The sequence below is a fragment of the Heteronotia binoei genome, chromosome 5 (genome assembly GCF_032191835.1).
Source record: "Heteronotia binoei isolate CCM8104 ecotype False Entrance Well chromosome 5, APGP_CSIRO_Hbin_v1, whole genome shotgun sequence".
NCBI classification, from domain to species: Eukaryota; Metazoa; Chordata; class Lepidosauria; order Squamata; family Gekkonidae; genus Heteronotia; species Heteronotia binoei.
The window spans coordinates 42,857,481-42,876,488 of record NC_083227.1 but is presented as its reverse complement, the minus strand read 5'-3'; the positions used below and the strand labels follow the sequence as shown (position 1 = coordinate 42,876,488).

Genomic DNA, 19,008 nt, shown 5'->3' with positions numbered 1-19,008 from the left:
CAAGCTAAAGAGTCCCAAGTGTTTTAACCTTTCTTCATAGGGAAAGTGTTTCAAACCTTTAATCATTCAAGTTGCCCTTTTCTGCACTTTTTCCAATGATATAATATCCTTTTTGAGGTGCGGTGACCAGAATTGTACACAGTACTCCAAATGAGACCGCACCATTGATTTATACAGGGGCATTATGATACTGGCTGATTTGTTTTCAGTTCCCTTCCTAATAATTCCCAGCATGGCGTTGGCCTTTTTTATTGCAATCGCACACAGTCTTGACATTTTCAGTGAGTTATCTACCACGACCCCAAGATCTCTCTCTTGGTCAGTCTCTGCCAGTTCACACCCCATCAACTTGTATTTGCAGCTGGGATTCTTGGCCCCAATGTGCAGTACTTTGCACTTGGCCACATTGAACCTCATCTGCCATTTTCTCCAGGGGAACAGATCTCTGTAGTCTGGAGAGGAGCTGTAATTCTGGGGGATCCCCAGGTCCCACCCAGAGTCTGAGCAAACCAGTGACAACCACAGATGAGACAGAAACCACAAGCCAACAGTTTCCACAGCCTCAAACACACAAAGTTATAGAAATTCGTATCAAATAGTGGAATTTCTACAACTTTGTGTGTTTGAGGCTGTGTTTCCACAGAAGCTGTGGGCTTGCGGTTCCCACCTGGAGTCTGACATCTCTAGCACGGAGAGTCCTGCAATGTTGCAAGACCCTGTCTGGCTTTTCTGGGGCCAGAGGGGCCAAAAGGAGTGCAAGGAAGTTGCACTCTATTCCTTCCATTTGTACTGTTTTGTATTCTAAACCTCTGCCCACCAGCTACATGTAACTCTGTTCACTATATTTCATTCCTCGTCTGAAGAAGTGTGCCTGCATACGAAAGCTTACATTCTGAATAAAACTTTGTTGGTCTTAAAGGTGCTACTGGACTCCTACTTTGTTCTATTCCTTCCGGCATAGCTAAAACAGATGGGGAGAGTAGCCATGATTTGTGGGGAGGAATGGACCGAGAATAAAACCATTTTGGGTGGGGATGCAGGGTAGCTGTGGCTGGGGGGCCACCCGAATCAGCAGGCAGCTCTGAAGGTGGGAGGGCCTTTGGGGATGGGGTGCTGTGAAGTCCTCACTCCCCTCCTCTGCACCTGCCTGCCTTGTCCTCTGCTGTTGAAGCGCAGGAGAAACTATGAGCTGCCACCGCTGCCGCTGGCCCACCCTGACCCGTTCTGCAAAGCAGCACCAGCTTCTCTTTGGAGAGAAGTTTGTTGTTTACTGAAGCTGATCTGTGCCCTGACTGAGCAAAAGCTCCAAGTACCTGAGAAAAGAACCTGCTCTCTGCCACAGAAGATTGTTTCTGGTTTGGTTTGGGTTTTTTGATGGCAGGCGATTGGGAGGGTGCTGCTGCTTTAGCAGTAGCTCCTTTTCACTTCTCTGAATGAGATGGGTCAGTCCTGAGAGCTTCTCCTGCACCAAATAATTGCTCCAGCCAGGGCTTTTTTTGAGCAGGGACGCCGTTCCAGCTGGCTTGGTGTCAGGAGGTGCGGCCTCACATGCAAATGACTTTCTGCTAGGCTTTTCCTACAAAAAAGCCCTGCGTGAAACACTGGTGACATCAGGGGGTGTGGCTTAATATGCAAATGAGTTTCAGTTGGGCTTTTTATACCAAAAAAGCCCTGGCTCCAGCTATTGGTGGGCAGGAGCCCCCTCCCTGCCTCCAAACACCAATATGCCAAAGGCTCCTTTCTTTGCCCTGTGACGGGCTGTGGCTCAGTGGCAGAGTGTCTGCTTTGCATGCAGAAGGTCCCAAGTTCAATCCTCAGCCTCTCCAGTTACAAAGGGTAGGTAGTTGTGGGTTTCCTGCATTGTGCAAGGGGTTGGACTAGATAACCTGGATCTGGATCGGGGCGGTGTTGCGGTGCTGATGTTGTTAGACCTGTCGGCTGCATTTGATACGGTCGACCATCGGTTACTGACCCGCTGCCTTGCCGATGTTGGGGTTAGGGGGTCAGCCCTACAATGGCTCTCCTCCTTCCTCGAGGATCGGGGACAAAGGGTGGCAATCGGGGGCGAGCTGTCCCAGAGGCACACTCTAAACTGTGGGGTGCCTCAGGGAGCAGTTCTCTCACTGATGCTATTTAATATCTATATGCGTCCCCTTGCCCAGATTGCCGGGAGGTATGGGCTTCGGTGTCACCAGTATGCGGATGACACCCAGCTCTATCTGTTAATGGACGGCCGACCTGACTGCATCCCAGAGAACTTAGACCTGGCTCTGCAGGCTGTGGCAACTTGGTTAAGGCTGAGTGGGCTGAAATTGAATCCAGCGGAGACAGAAGTCCTTTGCCTGGGTCGGGGCGCTCTGGGAGGGGAAATACCTCTCCCGGTCTTCGACGGGGTGCCGCTGAAAGCGGCGTGCCGGGTCAGGAGCCTGGGAGTTTAACTGGAGCCTTCACTATCAATGGAGGCCCAGATAGCAGCCACTGCCAAGTCAGCCTTTTTTCACCTGAGGCGGGCAAGGCAGCTGGCTCCCTTCCTAGAGCGTCGGGATCTGGCAACAGTGATTCATGCAACGGTCACCTCAAGACTGGATTACTGTAATGCCCTCTACATGGGGCTGCCTCTGTGCCGAACCCGGAAGCTGCAGCTGGTGCAGAACGCGGCTGCTAGACTGCTGTTGGGGCTCCCAAAGTGGGAGCACATACAGCTGTGGCTGCGTGAACTGCACTGGCTGCCAGTTATATACCGGATTCGTTACAAAGTGCTGGTTATTACCTTTAAAGCCCTATATGGCCGAGGACCTGAGGGACCTACCTGAGGGACCGTCTTTCCCCATACGAACCCCAGAGAGCGCTGAGGTCAGCTGGGAAGAACTTGCTGACTATCCCCGGGCCGAAAGAGGTAAAGCTTCAGAGCACCCGTGATCGGGCTTTCTCTGTTATGGCTCCACGCCTATGGAACCAGCTTCCGGAGGAAATGCGGGCCCTGCGGGAATTTGAACAGTTCTGCAGGGCCTGCAAGACCATCCCTTTTCAATTGGCCTTCACCGACTAAGGGGGAAACTGCTAATGAAATTCACCATCTGTATAATAGCACCACCATATTAATTTTATTGATTTTAGAGTTTTAGTAGAATTTTAATTAAATTGTTAATTAGTTTTTGTTTAAATATCTTGTAAAATTAATGTATTGATTTGTGTTGTTAGCTGCCCTGAGCCTGCTTCGGCGGGGAGGGCGGGATATAAATAAAACTGATATGATAGATATGATATGATAACCCTGGAGGTCCCTTCCAACGATTCTATGAAATATCTGATTGGAGGTGATGTGAAAAACCTTCTGCCTGAGACTCTGGTGAGCTGCCTTTAATCAGAAGAGGCAGTACTGACCTTGATAGCCCCAAGGGTCTGACTCCATCTACGGCAACTTCAGGTTTGTTCTGCTGAAGGGATAGATAGATATATGAACATATGAAGATGCCGGGGATTGAACCTGGAACCTTCTCCTTACCAAGCAGATGCTGTACCACTGAGCCACCATCCCTATGATGAGATACATATGGCACACCATGCCATAAGAAAATTTCAGGGACACATGGGTGGCCCCCCGTGTTACTGGCCATGGTCCACATCCCCATGAGAGGATGTACTAAGGGGAAGACAGAGAAGATAAATCCCAAATTGGAACAGATCTGAGCCTAGCATTTAAGAGGGCAACAGCAACAACAACAACAAAAGGTGCAGCGTGACAGAAGGAGATGTCACATGGGGCTGGTGAACAGCCAGGGTTTGATTTAAGTATTTGCAACGTTGAGCGAAGGGAGCAGGCAGCAGTTCCATCCCAGCATGGCAGCTAAAAGAGAAAGTAACGTGCAAATCCAGAGATTCGAGTCCCATCCAGGACGTTCAACAGAGGAAGGGCAGTTGAACAAAGCAGGAGTCAAGTGGCACCTTTAAGACCAACGAAGTTTTATTCAGAATGTAAGCTTTCGTGTGCTCTCTAAGCACACTTCATCAGGCGAGGGGAAGGGCAGGATCAACATGTGATAGTCACAAATAATCTACAGACCTGACTCTTCCTCCTATTAATCTACCTTCCTATCAGATTTTTATCCAGATCTTCCTCCAAGGAGCTCAAAAAGGCAGTAATGCCTCGTTCTCCCCTCCTCTCTTTTATCATCAGAACAACCTTGTGAGGTAGGTTAGACTGAGCACACTGATGGCCCAAGCTCACCCTGTGAGCTTCATGGTGCATGGGCCCAAGGATCAGACCAGTGATGCCTGAACGAGTCCTTAGAACTGATCCTCCCTGGATCAGACTCTGCATCTGGCCCCTAGCAGAGAACTCAGCCAATGCCTCCAGCAGGGGATATCTGGTCTTATGTTCTGAGGTCAGGCACATGTACTTCTGTGACTCTCACCACCAGCAGGCCCAGAAGGCAGGAGCCCTGTTCCCTTGACCTGCAGAGGTTCTGTCAGCCATGGGATTATTTTGATGCATCTCCCTACTGGTGGGGTGGTGGTGGTGGTGGCATCTTCTGCCCTGTGCCTAGCCCCCCAGCAGAGAACTGACTCGGCTTCTTTGGCAGTGACGCAGCCTACCCTGCTTGCAGATCCCTTCTGTTCATCCTTTGTGGGGGGGGGGGATAGATTTCTGCTCTGCTCCCAGCAAAGTGGGCGGATGCCTATTGCCTGTGGAAACCACTCGCCTCTCCTTGACTGGAGGACGGCTTCTTTTCTCTGTCCATTCAGGTCTATTTTTAAATACAGCCTCCAGGGACTGGGGAAGATTGGCTCCAGGCATTGTGCTGGCTCAAGCCTTCTCCCAGCAGCCTAGGACCCCCTTTTTTCCTCCCTAATTGCGCCCATCCCCCTAGCTCCATTCACAGTCAGCCTCTCCGTTTCTGGTTCCCACAGAAGACGAAAAGATTTCGCTCTAATCTGCATATGCTCAGGGGGGTCTAACATTCAACACCATAATCACATTTGCCTTCAAATTCTGCAAACAGATTTTTTTTAAAACAAAACAAAACAAACTCTCTGGCTACTAGAATAATTTATGCACTTGCAACATATTTGAAAGTATATACTTAACTAGAATGCTCATAGAATTTTTGGAAGAATGAGTGTTTAGTTTTTGAACTGGGTGAGGGAAAGAGGTTTGAGATGTCAAAAAAGAAGGGGAGAAAGAATTAGTATGTCAGAGTGGGGAGGGGGTGGGGATGACAGGGAGTTGTCCTATGAGAAAAGCTTCTTTCAGGATCTCTCTGGGTTTCTAAGCCAGAGGTGGAAACTGACTCGGTAATCATGAGGGCTAGAAACTCACTTTTTTGCTATAGAAATATCAGGATTCTGAACTGGGTTTTGACTCGAGGAATCATAGAATCATAGAGTTGGGTGGGACCTCTAGGGTCATCTAGTCCAACCCCCTGCACAATGCAGGAAACCTACAAGCACCGCCTCCTAAATTCACAGGATCTTCATTGCTCTCAGATGGCCATCTAGCCTCTGTTTAAAAACCTCCAAGGAAGAAAAGCCCACCACCTCCCAAGGAAGCCTGATCCACTGAGGAACCGCTCTAATGGTCAGGACGTTCTTCCTAATGTTGAGCCAGAAACTCTTTTGATTTAATTTCAACCCATTGGTTCTAGTCCTACCTTCTGGGGCCACAGAAAACAATTCCACACCATCCTCTATATGACAGCCCTCCAAGTACTTGAATATGGTGACCATATCACCTCTCAGTTGTCTCCTCTCTAGGCTAAACATGCCCAGCTCCCTCAACCTTTCTTTATAGGTGTCAGCTTTGGTGATAGGCAGTGAGGCCAGGTCTTTCATAGGATCACAGAACTGGAAGCTGTCATAGAAGCCATCTAGTTCAACCCCCTGCTTGATGCAGGACCAGCCTAGAGCATCCCTGATGAGCCTTCATCCAGCAGCTGCTTGAAGACTGCCAGTGAGGGGGAACTCACCCCCTCCCTAGGCAGCACATTCCACTGCTGAACAACTCTGACTGTAAGAAAGTTTTTCCTAATATCCAGCCGGTATCTTTTCACCCTTAATTTAGACCCATTATTGCGAGTCCTCTCCTCTGCTGCCAACAGGAACAGCTCCCTGCCCTTCTTGAAGTGACAGCCCTTCAAATACTTAATAGGAATATCATCCACACTTTGGAAGAACCAAATTGGTCTCTAAGTATGGGGGGGCGGGGGAGGAGGTCATGTTTCTGAAGCTGTGCATGGATGAGAAAACTCCCCTCGGAGCTGCAACGCTAGCTTGCAAGCCAAGAAAAAGTAGGCTCGCAGTAAAAATTCTTTCTTGTGTGACAAAGAGACAAACCAGCATTTCAAGATGCGTTCATCTTTGCTGTTCCAAGAATCTTTTCCAAAACAGAAGGGACACCCCTTCACATGAGGAAATCCCTTCTGCTGTCTCCCCCCCTGCCCCCGAGACCAATGGCATCTATTATGCTTGTAGAAGGAAACAAACAGGCAGAGAAAAGAATGAAGAGATCCAAGAGTGGACCGGGACATTTTAACTGCCCTGGAGCCAGCTGACCAAGTGACCCCAAAGGACAGACCAATTCCCGGTGTCATCGTCATTGCGGCTGTTGAACTGAGCAGACCCAGCAGCAGCACCAGCACTGCAGGCACCACCAGGCTCAGCTTCCTCCTGCCTCCCAGCAACCTTCTGGGGCAGAAGCCCATCAGGAACTTTCCTGGCTATTCCAAGGGACAGCAGTGAGAGGGACGGTGGCTCAGTGGAAGAGCATCTGCTTGGTGAGCAGAAGGTCCCAGGTTCAATCCCTGGCATCTCCAATTAAAAAGAGTCCAGGCAAAAGAGGGCAATATACAAGAATGTAAAGAAACTTGGAAGCCATTATATGAGTGGTTGAAGGTTGTAAGTTAATTTAGGAAATAGATATTGACTTAAATAATATATGATAAATGGAAAGAGTTGGAATATAAATAAATCTGGTTTAGAAAACATAAGTCCTTGAAACAAACAAGGATGGAATATGATGTATGTAGTTTGATCCTTATGCTTCAGTGTATATTGTATATAGTGTATGGTTTGTTTTTCTTTTTGTGGCGTGTATCAGTGTTATAACAACAATAAACTGATAAAAAAAATAAACTAAAAAGGGTCCAGGCAAATAGGCATGAAAAACCTCAGCTTGAGACCCTGGAGAGCCACCGCCAGTCTGAGTAGACAATACTGACTTTGATGGACCGAGGGTCTGATTCAGTAGAAGGCAGCTTCATATGTTCCTATGTTCAGTCTGTCCTCAAGGAGATCTATTCCATGTTCTTTTCCGGCAAAGAGAAGAGATCACTGAGCTCCCTGTCCATGCTACTTGACCAACCAAGGGGGCAGTCTTACACCTGTTTACCTGGACATGAGCCCCACTGAATAGAACGGGGTTTGCTTCTGCATGGACATGCCTAGGATTGCACTGTAAGTGTGCTACACAGCTTGAAAGCTTGCACTGCATGTTCCTGAACCTATAGAACCGGATCTGGTGCAAGGTATCCCCTTATCTTTCAGGCATTCTCCATTCTCATCCAGTTGTTCTGCTCCCCAGCTCAATGCTAGGGGCAATTACACAGCCATCTCCAAAGCCCCAAGGGCTGGTGGAGGCAGAATAAAACATCTCGGTATGAAACATTATCTTGCACATCAGTCAAGATTCAGCATGAATTTGACTCTACTTGTGGAGTGAGTGAGCAGATGCTGGACAAAGAATCGTCCACCACAGAACACAGTCAAGCCTTAAAGGCTGATCTATACTTTCAGAGGAATCACTTGATACAGCCCTCCTTTGACTGTAGCACTTCAGAATTCAGCTGGGAAAGCACATGAAATCTTCCACATGACAAAACAACAAAGGTAGAAACGCCTAGTCTAAAATTCTACTCAGTCCACACTTTCCATACGCAGGTAGGTGGAGGTGACAGAGAGCTTCACATAAAGGAGTATTTAAATACATAACCCCCCCGCCAACATTCTGCTGTGGTACAGTCCCAGGAGAGCTGTGCCATGAAGTTATTCTGAATATATCTTTTGGTCATGGGTTAACCAACAGACGTCCCTTGTAGGTGGAATCTTGGCTAAAGGGTTAGAAAGCTTGCTACGGCTGGCCCATATTGAGAATATTGAGATGGGACTTGCCTCCCCCCACCCCAGGCCAGATTGGCCAGCACTCCTGGAAGATTTTTGTTGCCTTCAATGTGTAGTTCGCTTTCTCAAGTCACCTGGTACCTCGCTCTTTTGTGCAGGCAGCCCTGCTGCTACACCCGGCAGTGCCCCATGTACCTTCTGCTTCTGACCATTCCAACTTGTAAGGGTGGATTGATCTTTAGAGATTTTGTGCGCAGATGGGTAAAGGAGTTGGACTTCATGGTCCTCGGGTTCTTTCCAACCCTAAGGTTCAAGCATCTACACAAGGAAGCTTGTACAAAGCAAGCGCTTGCAAGCATTTGGATGGAGAAGAAAACATCTGGACGCAGTAGGATTTAGCCACATTCAAAAATCATGAACCACATGCTCAAGGAAACATCCAGAGCCAAGGACACGTATGAAAATACAGCAAACGGACAAAGAGAGACAGACACACAATAGCAGTCATTGACACTGCATGCACCAACCTGAAGGCATGCTAAACACCTGCGCATTCATCAGGATACATGAATGGCAACTGACCATGGTTCTGAGAAGGATTGTGTTGCTGAGGCGGGGGGTGGGGGGGTGGAACCCAGTATGCGCATGCATGCTTGTGAATCAATATAACCACCAAATGACATGGACATGCACAGAAATGTCATACAGAAAACCAACTACTACACATGTAACTGTACAAGGACTACCCCAAGCGACACACATATTATTAATACCCTCTACCCCACTTCCCCTGACTTTGCACATGCCTGACCATTCATTGGGCTCATGAAACAGAAAGGAAGTATTGCAAGGTAGCTGGGTGTTGTGAGCCCAGATACCCACACATGCACTGACTACCCAGCCACTTTGGCAGAAGTGCGCACTCCCCATGCTTTCCATCACTGTTTACATCCATACAAACCCATGCTCCCATCATGCAGGCTTCCAAGGAGGGAGGCGTTTCCTTCTGTCCTCCCTCCCCCAAGCACGGTACAGGCTAGGGAGAAATCTGCCGGAGCCCTCCCCTTGTGAGACTCAACGGGGCAAGGGGTTGGGATCCAGGGGTGCGCGCCTCTCCTTCCCCCTTCCTCCCCGGTCCTCCTCACCTGCAGGACACGGTGAGCTCCACCTTGGTGGCGGGCACTCGGGAAGGAGTGGGCTCCAGGTCTCCCGGCGATGCCATCCCCGCTGAGCTCGGGCAGCGTTAGGGGCGAAGAAGAGGGGCGCGCTCCATGGGGCGGGGAGACAGAAGCACCGAGGCGCCGGAGCCTCCTTCGATCGCGGCTCTGGCTCGCTCCGTCTAGCCGCGTCCGCTCCCGCTCCAGGTGGCAGCACGTGTGGATGTTGGGGGAGGAACCCGGAGCTGGGGGGGGGGGGGGCTCCCCACTCGCTCGCCCTTCCTCGCCGGTCCCCAGGGGGCGCCCTGGTGCTGCTGCTGCCGCCGCCTCTCCCCACCGCGCCACGCAGAGCGCTCTCCAAGGTGCTGAAGCCAAGCAAGACGAGAGGAGAAGCCCCAAACTCTCCGGTTCTCTGCGCTGGAACGGCGCTTTGCGAAGCCGAAGGGGACTTTGCGCCGAAGAAGAGCAGACCCGACCTCGGCTCCACGCCCTCTCCAGCGCAGTCCCGCCCAGGCGCGGGAGGGGGGGCCGGGAGGAGAGGGCTCGCCTCGTTTCTCCTTTTTTCCTCTCCCCCCCCCCCCGCCCCGGTTCCTTGCAGCCAGCAAAGCGGGCCAGTTTGAAAGCTCCGCCGCTTTTCCGATGCGTGGGTTGAGATATATATATAGCACAGGGATGGAAGGCGGGGGAGCCGCCTGCGCCTGGACCCAGCGCCCCGAACTCCCCAATCGCGGGGGGGATGGGAAGCGGCTGCTAAAGGGAGCGAGATGCGGGATGGAGGTTAGAGAAGCGCTGTCCTTCCCCCTCCACTCGGTGCAATAAAACTAAGGGGGCGCCGCTCCCCGTCTAGAATCCAAGCCACACGTCGGAAACGTCAGCGATCTTGTCCGGGAAAGGGCCCTTTAAAACTTAAGTCAGAGATGAACCGAGAGAAAGCTCAACGGACTGTTGCTTCCTACTTTGGGCCTAGTTCAACAGCAAGGTCGATTTTACAGACCTTTCAGTGAAAGACAAGTGGATAATTCTTTGCTTCCTACCCCCTTTTGCCCATGTCTCCTCTCTATTTAATCTTCTTGCTCATTGGCCTGAACCCACACCATTGCAGGCAGGGACTGGAGAGGAATCTAGTCCAGCAGTATTAAAAGTGAACTCCCAAGGAATCCTACTTGGAAAATATTGCTTTTCCTTTGTCAAAATTCTTGTTTCTCCATTTCCACTCCCTCCCCCCAATGACTTTCAGTAAGTTCATAAAATGAACCACAGAAAGCCCTCCACACAGCAGACCCCCATCTCTTAGACAATACCAGCAGAGAGAGAACCACCAACAGTTCAGCTCTGGACAGTTATAACCTTAAACCCACAATGGAAATAGTTTATTTGGCATGCTTGCCACAAAAAGGTGATGCCCCTAGCTGTATCACAGAGGCATATCCTTTGTATACCCCCTAAGGGCCTCTGGGCATCCTTGGCCTCTCCAGTGAGAAAGGCTCCCCAGGCAGCAGTCTGGCTCTGAGAGTGGACCAGAAGGATGTCTCGCCTTCAAGACAGCTTCATATGAACAGAAGGAAAAGGCTGATGAGAGCATTTGGGAAGCATAGAATCCACCGACACCTCCCACCCCTCCGGCTTTCCACAGGAAACAGCCTACAACAAGGAAAACAGATCCAGTTTTTGCATCAGCCATCCCCGCTGGAAAAGGCCTCCACAGTTTTTTCCAGCCTAACTTCTGGAGCTTGAAGGTGCCATTTCATGTCATGGTAGGCTCCCAGATGATCATGACACGCTATTCTGCCAGGCCTTTGGTTGAGGCAGCATTCTCTCCTGGCCACAGAATTACACCACAGAAATAGCATTGGGCTAATCATCAAGGATTGCTCTAGAGTTTTATTTTGCTTGCTGCCATCTTGGGTTGTTTGATTGTTTTTTAAACTCAGTTTTTATTACATGCTCTTGTTATTTATGCCTTAATTGCTGTGAGCTGCCCTGAGCCCATTTTGGGATAGGGCAGGACATAAACCCAATAAAATAAATGTTAATCCTCCTGTTAGAACTTACCTCCCTCCTGCAGAGGGTCAGGCAGCCTGACCATAAGATGACAAGGCAGATAGCTTCGCCTTGCCAAAGTAAGAGAGAGCCCGGACTAGCCGTTCTCTGCATCAGGAATGACTGACTGCATGCTTTCCTGCCACAACAAAGCAGATCGTCTTATCTGATTTCATATTTTAAAAAAGTCTGATTTCATATTTTAAAAACCCCACAATAAGATCCTAGGCTGTGACTTTATGCTCACTCATAAATGCACCCCCAGATTTCAGAAAGGAGCAAAGATTTAGAAGTAGGATGTGGTGCAACCTACTTCTAAAGTACAGTTCAGTCCTCTTCACCCATATACAATAATCCTGTAATAAACTATGCAAAATATTTTTAAAAAGAAATTTGATCTATTTGCATAATTTATACAAGTTACAGTGTTCCCTCTAAACTGAGTTAGCGTGACATTGGTCACAATATGATTTGGGTACAGAACTCTGGTTAATGGGACAGGGCTTTACTCAAGGCTTTTTTTGTAGCAGGAACTCCTTTGCATATTAGGCCACAACCCTTGACGTAGCCAATCCTGGAGCTTACAGGGCTCTTAGTAAAGGGTCTACTGTAAGCTCGAGGAGGACTGGCTACGTCAGGGGTGTGTGGCCTAATATGCAAAGGAGTTCCTGCTACAAAAAAAGCCCTGGCTTTACTTATTTGAAAGATGTACAGAGCAGCAACAGTAAACTATGGGGCCTGTGTCAACTCATACCCATGAAAGATCATGACTGCTTCCATCATTTCTGACCGAAAGCTCTGCACGCAGCCCATCAAGTACAAGGAGAAAAGTAGTAAGTACACACGAGACAGAACCAGAGAAGAGGGTATTTTGACACATTTTACTGTGGTGATTTGTCAGAGCTGGCCAAGTCCTGCATGATTTTGGGGGAGGAAACCCCACCTTCCAGTAGAAGCCAGCCCAGCCTCAGGCAGCAGAGGCTGTGATTTCAGTCAGTGATGGACCCAGAAGGGCTGGCAGAGAGGCAGTGGGGCTGGCAGCAGCCAGCCGAGAATAAGGCCAGAGACTCTGGGCTCACATGGCTTTGAGGTTCCTTCAGCCTTTCAGACTAGAAAGCCGCTTGTGCCGGGTGAGGTCAAAGGATGCCGCTTCCTCTCAGTCCAACGCCCCGGGCAAACTGCTCCAGCAGGCCCCCGATGGCCCCTGAGGGGCTAGGAGAGACAGGCTTCAGGGCCACCGTGCTGCTGTAGGTAGCTAGGAACGCCGAACGCACCTCATCCAGCCGAGACTCCCGCTCCGTCAGTGTCACCAGCCTGAAGGGACAATGAGGAAAAAAACTTTCTATAGTCATTGGAAGACTTGCTCATTCACAGACGCAACATATTGCAGATTTGGGGAAGGGGAAGAAGGCTGAAGGGTAAAGGGCCTTGACTAAGGACACTAAGGGAAGTGGGTTCATGGCAGAGGTGAAATCTGTTCCAGAACTCAATCCCTGGCTCAAGACACAGGTGTTGCACACACCATCAGTGCCAAGAGTTGAGCCCCCAGCCCAATTTAAGAGACTCAACAGCCAGAGGCCCAAGTGGGTTGATCCAGAGATTGCTTTATTACCACTAGTGACAGAGACTACAGAGAGAGTGGCTTTTCCTTCTGTCACTAGTGGCAATAAAAGAATCTCCGGATCAACTCACTGGACCTTTGGCTGTTGAGTCTCTTAAATTGGGCTGGGGACCCAACTTTTTGTCACTGATGCTGTGTGCAACACAGGTGAAAACAGAAGACTAGGGTTTTGCAGCTCCACAAATGAGAGAAGTTCCCCATTCCCTCTGCAGGTGGTGCCTCTTCAACCTTGGTCTTCTGAACCTCCAGCAGCAGCCCTTCTTAAGAGGACAGTGCCCGCGGCTTAGAGGCTCTTCTGCTGGGGAAGCACCGCATTGAGGGAGCCTCAGATGACCAGGGAAGGCAGCATCTGCTCCTTCCAGCTGCTTCTGGGGCTGCCTAAGTTCCACATGACAGTTGGCTTAGCCTCTTGTGCCATTCCCACCTCAGCTCTCCGCAGAGCTTCTGTGGTTCAAGTCAAGGGTGAAGCACAGAAGACAACGTGAGGGAAAGCTCCAGTCATGCATTCATAGTGAAGGTTTTGGGTGGAACCAGTCACTGTACTATGTAAAAACAAAACAGTCCTAGAAGGGACTCTGGAATACAGAACGTGCATCTCTTTGGCATGAGCATAAGAACAACCTCTGTTACTAGATCCTGTTTCCTGGAAAGGAACAATAATTATTCCTTGGAAAGCTATGCCCACCCAAATACCCATCACCCTCTGCAAGTACGAAGTCAAAAGTTTCCATATCCCGGCAAAGGTTAAGACCACTCCCCTCCCCCTCTTTTCAACTGGATCTTGTGGGGCACCCTCTGCAAAGAGACAGGGCACATTGTGTGCCATCTGCGGGCTGAGCCTTTGTCAGAGGTGCTTTGGGGATAAAGCCTTCTGGCTGAGAACTTCTGTATTAATAACCCTCCTCTGGCTCCTGCCTGGTCTGGCCACTTCTCCAGAGCCGTCCCTCCGCTGGGCCCAAGTTGAGAGCAGAGGTGCTAAAGGGCAGTGGAAAGGAACACCCGCCACCCCATCCCCAGCTGCTAGTTCCCCCTTCCTCCCCACTCTCCATCCTGTAATGAAATAGGTAGGAAGGAGAGGAGCCAGCTTCTTGCAGAGTAGGGCATGGCATCCCCAGCGATTTGCCTCTTCTCCATCTGATCTACATACAGTTGGGGGAGGCTGTGGGGGGGGGGGGGACAGGGAGGAAGACTCGCAACACAAGACATTCCAGATGAGAGCCACGCAAAGGGAGATTACAGTTCAAAGGCATCTGCTCAGAGTGTCTTAAGAAAAAGCAATCTTTGTCATGCCTGCACGCAGCTGCTCCACCCTCCCACCTCGCTCAAAGAGAATACCAGCATCCCCTTCAAAAAGGTCACCCCAAGGGCACGGCAAAAGCCTGCCCATCACGGAGTCTCTTTCATCTCCCCGGTGTCTCGCAGGCGAGGAACTGCCACCGTTAATTTGAATGGAAGTGTCAGAACGCCACCCACCGCCACCAGTGCCAGGTCCGGAAAGAGCAGCCAGGGGATGAGGCGGGAGGCGGCTGGGATTTAAAAGCAGCGCAGAGAGCCCAGCAGACAGGCCTCCTATTTATCCTGCCAGCCTCACAAGCGGGGGGGGGGGGCAAAGGAGGAAGGAGAGAGCAACAAAAGGGACTGATGGAGAAGAAACAGCTTTGACAAACCCCCCTCCCCCACAACAGACTTCCCTGACATGAGATGGGCTAGTGGAACTCCCCAGAACCAAGCTTCAGGACTGTGTATTTGAAAACCAAAGCCACACTCACAAGGGTTGTCAACCTGCTATTGCAAGTGATCTCCAGGTGACATGGAGAAAATGGCCACTTTGGAAGGTGGGTTCTATGGCCTCATGCCCCACTTCCTTTCCCAAAACTTGCCCTCCTCTGGCTGTACACCCTCTCCAATCTCCAGGTCTTTTCCAACCAAGAGCTGGCAACATAGAGAACACTTTATACCAGGGGTGCCCAGACTGTGGCTCTTTCACACATATTGTGTGGCTCTCCAAGCCAAACCAACTGGCGGCCTGGAGAATGCATCTAAAGTTAAAATTGCTTTCTTTTAACCTCTCTCTCTCCTCCCTTCCCTCTGGCTCTCAAGACATCTGACATTTATTCTATGTGGCTCTTATGTTAAGCAAGTTTGGCCACCCCTCCTTTACACCATCACCCTTCAAAAACAGGTCAAGTAAAGAAATTCGCCTTTCTACCAATGCTTCAAAATGTTCCAAACTGGGAAGCTTTGAAGTTTTAAAAACACTCCACCCCGCCCCGCATGACAACCCTAAGCAGGCTTAAAGAAGACTTGATTCCAAGGCTGGGGACTCTCTGAATGCTGCTCTTCAGGCTGGGCTTATTGGGCTTTTCCCTCCCATCTGAGCTGCCCAAAACACAAAGCTGTCACTCTCCCATGATTCCTCCCAACATCAACCAGGCTGCCGTTGGAAGGCAGGCTCTGAACTAGATGGAATTTGGCCTGATCCAGCCAGGCTGTTCTTTTTTTCTTGGTGCCAAATCTGGATTCTCAAGAATGTCAAAGACATATTTTTAAGCCCTCAGAACTGCCTGCACATTCACTCTCCAGTGAAGTCCTTGCTGTGACTGTGGTGTACACGGGCAAATTTGTGAGCCCCTCGCCGTTCCCCTGAGCCCCCAACCACGGAGTCTCAGTGACCAGATTTTCACCCTGCCCACAGGAGGCAGAGGATATGCCTGGGCACGGAAGCAGGCTCACTCCCCACCCACCAAAGCCCCGTGTAATTCCAGCTCCCGGATCTCAGCGAAGGCCTGGGCTTAGCCGTGTTACAGCAGATGATGGTTCTTCCGCAGAAAACTTCCACAGACTCGCAGGCAGCGCTGTCAGGAGATTACACAAGACTTTGGCGTAAGCCTCAGCTGCGGCCACATGCTGCTTCCTCTGTGAAATTACCCATTTAGCGACACTGTGGCTCTCCAAACTGGATGGGGCAGAGGGGAGGGGAAGCAGCAACAACCAGCCTCGCCCTCCAAACTGCAGAGGGACTCACTAGTTTCCTGGCAAAGGGAGCCGGGGATTTCGAAAGGCTGCCCTGTCTCATGCTCCCCCACTCCACTTCCTACACCCACAAGATCCTCTCCCTCCTGCCACAGAATGGGGCTTCCCCATAGTAAGGCAAACCTGCAGTTTAAATGCTACAATGAGCAAACATCAACAGCGCTGTCAGAAAACGGAGGGCGGGAGAAGAAAGGCAGCCGGTCCTAAACTCGCTGCCCAAAGAAGAGCAGCATTTCCATTAGTTTATGTCCTGGTTGACTGGGCCTTAGAGCCCCATTTTGCAGACACACTCCCACAACATTCCCTCCATGCTGGGGAGTCCTGTGAGCAAATAATTCTGCTTTGTGAGCTACTGGCATTGAAGTTGTGAGCTGCTGCATGAATTAGTCTGCTCTGGGGCCACTTTTCCTATGATAAGACAAAAATGCATGAGCTGGAGGCTAAAAATCTGTAAGCTAGCTCACACTAACTCAGCTTAGAGGGAACACTGCTTACCTGATAGAATAACAGAATCATAGAGCTGGAAGGGACCTCCAGGGTCTAGTCCAACCCCCTGCACAATGCAGGAAACTCACAAACACCTCCCCCTAAATTCACAGGATCTTCATCGCTGTCAGATGGCCATCTAGCCTCTGTTTAAAAACCTCCAAGGAAGGAGAGCCCACCACTTCCCAAGGAGTACTGTTCCACTGAGGAACAGCTCTAACGGTCAGGAAGTTCTTTTTGCATCTGATCACTTTGTGCATCTGACAAAGCAGGCTTGCGCAGCCAGTGGGGTGCTAGAGACAACCTGGGAAGACTCAGAGGGGGGTTTGAATCCCCCCTCTGCTGACTAGGTGACCACTGGACAATCACACACTCTGCTCAGCCTACCTCATGGGGTTGTTGAAAGTGGGGGGGAAGGATTGTTCCTTTCTGTACACATTTGCTATGAGATCCTTGGAAGGGGTATGGGATGCAAGCATGAGGAACGAATATGCCCACCAACGTTAATTGACAAAGCAGTCCTGCGGTGGCTTGGGGTGTTTGGCTGCATCACAACAGCTATCTTTTTAAGCCACGTATGGAATATCCTCACCCAACGCATGGCACCGGTTATTAATACACAGAATTTCAAGAGGGGAGCAGACAAATTCCCGGGGCAGAAGATTTTCCCAGGAAGACTGAATGGAACCTCCAGGTGCAGGCAGCAAGCCTCTGGATACCACAGAATGCAGAAGCAGAGGGAGGTCTTAAAACTTGGAACAGAAGAGCCATCCAATCAGCTCACAGAAGGATGCAAACCAAACCCACAGGGGGTGGGGGTGGAGGTGGACCTGTGAGCCAGAGATCCATCGCAAAACTGCCACTGCACGCAAAGTCCTTGTGCTCATTGTTCCAGCATCTTTGCTCCGTCCCAGCAAAAAAACAAAGAGGCCACAATTTACCTGAAAACATAAAATCACCTCCCCCCCTGAGGAGGCTGGAATCTCAAATGTATTAAACCACACCAACCCCATTACAGATTGGCCTAGATGGATCCTGTTTACAGCCTTCCAGAAATAGAGCGTCCCTAACAAGGTAGGGAAAACAGGCTTCTACCGTGGCCTTCTCTGCCCCTCCCCAGCAGAGATTTTGCTCCCCGTATACCAGCTCCTTTAAAAATATATATATCGTTGCCACTCAGAACACAGCAGCTGCTTCCCTCTTTGCAGGGCCCAGGCTGTGGCCACTTGCCCAGCTTGACTGGAGGAGAATCAGAATGCCGGCAATCGAAGGAGCGACAGAAAAGAGTTCAGGGGTGGAGAAGCAGCCAGCAAGGCTGCATTTATGTGGCTATCACGGAAGGAAGAAGAAAAGACACGAGTGCGGTTTCTGAGTCAGACCAGCGGGACCCCGGAATATGGCTCCGCATGGGCACTCCGTGTCCTTATTAGGATCTTGCCCACACGAGAGGCATCTGCGATTCTTAAACCAGCTGCTAAGGATGGAACTCCATGCGGGTTTCTGAACCTGGGTTGTGCTGGGCAGAAGGAGGAACGTTTAAGCAGAGAAAACTGGTAGAAGGGGCAGCCCCCCCCCTTCCAATGCAAATGCAATCCTCCCCCTTCTGTAAAAGTACATTTAGCCCCAAGATGTGTTTTGAACAATAGCTGGGGAGGAGGTGGTGTGCACTGAAAACATCCCGGTATGATTAAACACAACCTACAGGGCAGCCATGTGACATGTATGCATGCAGCAGGCAATGCTCCCTCTAAGCTGCGGAGTCTCGTAAGCAAAAATTCAGCTCTGGGAGCTACTGGCATTAAAGTTGTGAGCGAGCGATTTGGCTACTGCATAAATTAGTTTGCTCTGGGGCCATCCTTCCCAAGCTAAGGCAAAAATGTGTGAACTGGAGGCAAAAAACCTGTGAGCTAGCTAGCTCACACTAACTCAGCTTAGAGGGAACACTGGTGACAGGGAAGCATATGTTCCTAAAGACTAGCAACAATAATCTCTCTCCTGCCTGCTGGATCTCTCTGAATACCCTCTTCCCATTTTTTGCCAACAACGTATTTTTCCCATTGCTTTTTAGATCTGCTTTAAGACTGCTCTCACTACATGCGCTCCAAGCTTTGGAGAATCTCTCTCTCACACACACAGACCGTACTTCTGTGCCAAGAAAAGCTGGGGCCTGTCTGCTTAGATTCTGTCCAGCATATCTGCATAGGGGTTTAGCATAATTTATGCTGCTTTTGTTCTAGCATGGACAGGCACTGACACCCTGCCCTCCAAGGGTTTGAAAACCCTGCTTCGCATTCTCTCCCCACTTCGCCCCCTCAGCGTCTAAAACTTCCTTAGGCATCTGCCACACACTACTAAGGAATAGATTTCTAGTCCTTGAGACTGTGCAAACCCTGATCTGGAGAGCCCAGACCAGCCGGATCTCATCAGCTCCCTGAAGCTAAGCAGAGTCAGGCCTGGCTAGTATTGGGATGGGAGGCCCTCCAAGGAATCCCAGGGCCATGACGTGCAGGCAGGCAATGGCAGACCACCTCTGAATGTCTCTTGCCTTGGAAACCC

At 50.2% G+C, this 19,008-nt stretch overlaps 2 protein-coding genes across 4 annotated transcripts in view; both read right to left on the bottom strand.

Annotated features, from left to right (window-relative positions):
- The window catches only part of CPNE9 (copine family member 9), an 80,872-nt gene extending 71,394 nt beyond the window's left edge, over positions 1-9,478 (bottom strand). For both annotated transcript variants that reach the window (XM_060239341.1, XM_060239342.1), the window contains exon 1: positions 9,261-9,478. In XM_060239341.1, coding sequence (XP_060095324.1) covers positions 9,261-9,337 — 77 coding nt within the window. In that variant the 5' untranslated portion in view covers positions 9,338-9,478. The remainder of the gene's footprint in view (positions 1-9,260) is intronic.
- Positions 9,479-12,178: 2,700 nt separating this feature from the next.
- MTMR14 (myotubularin related protein 14) overlaps positions 12,179-19,008 on the bottom strand; it is a 92,647-nt gene continuing 85,817 nt past the window's right edge. For both annotated transcript variants that reach the window (XM_060239339.1, XM_060239340.1), the window contains one exon: positions 12,179-12,626. In XM_060239339.1, coding sequence (XP_060095322.1) covers positions 12,449-12,626 — 178 coding nt within the window. In that variant the 3' untranslated portion in view covers positions 12,179-12,448. The remainder of the gene's footprint in view (positions 12,627-19,008) is intronic.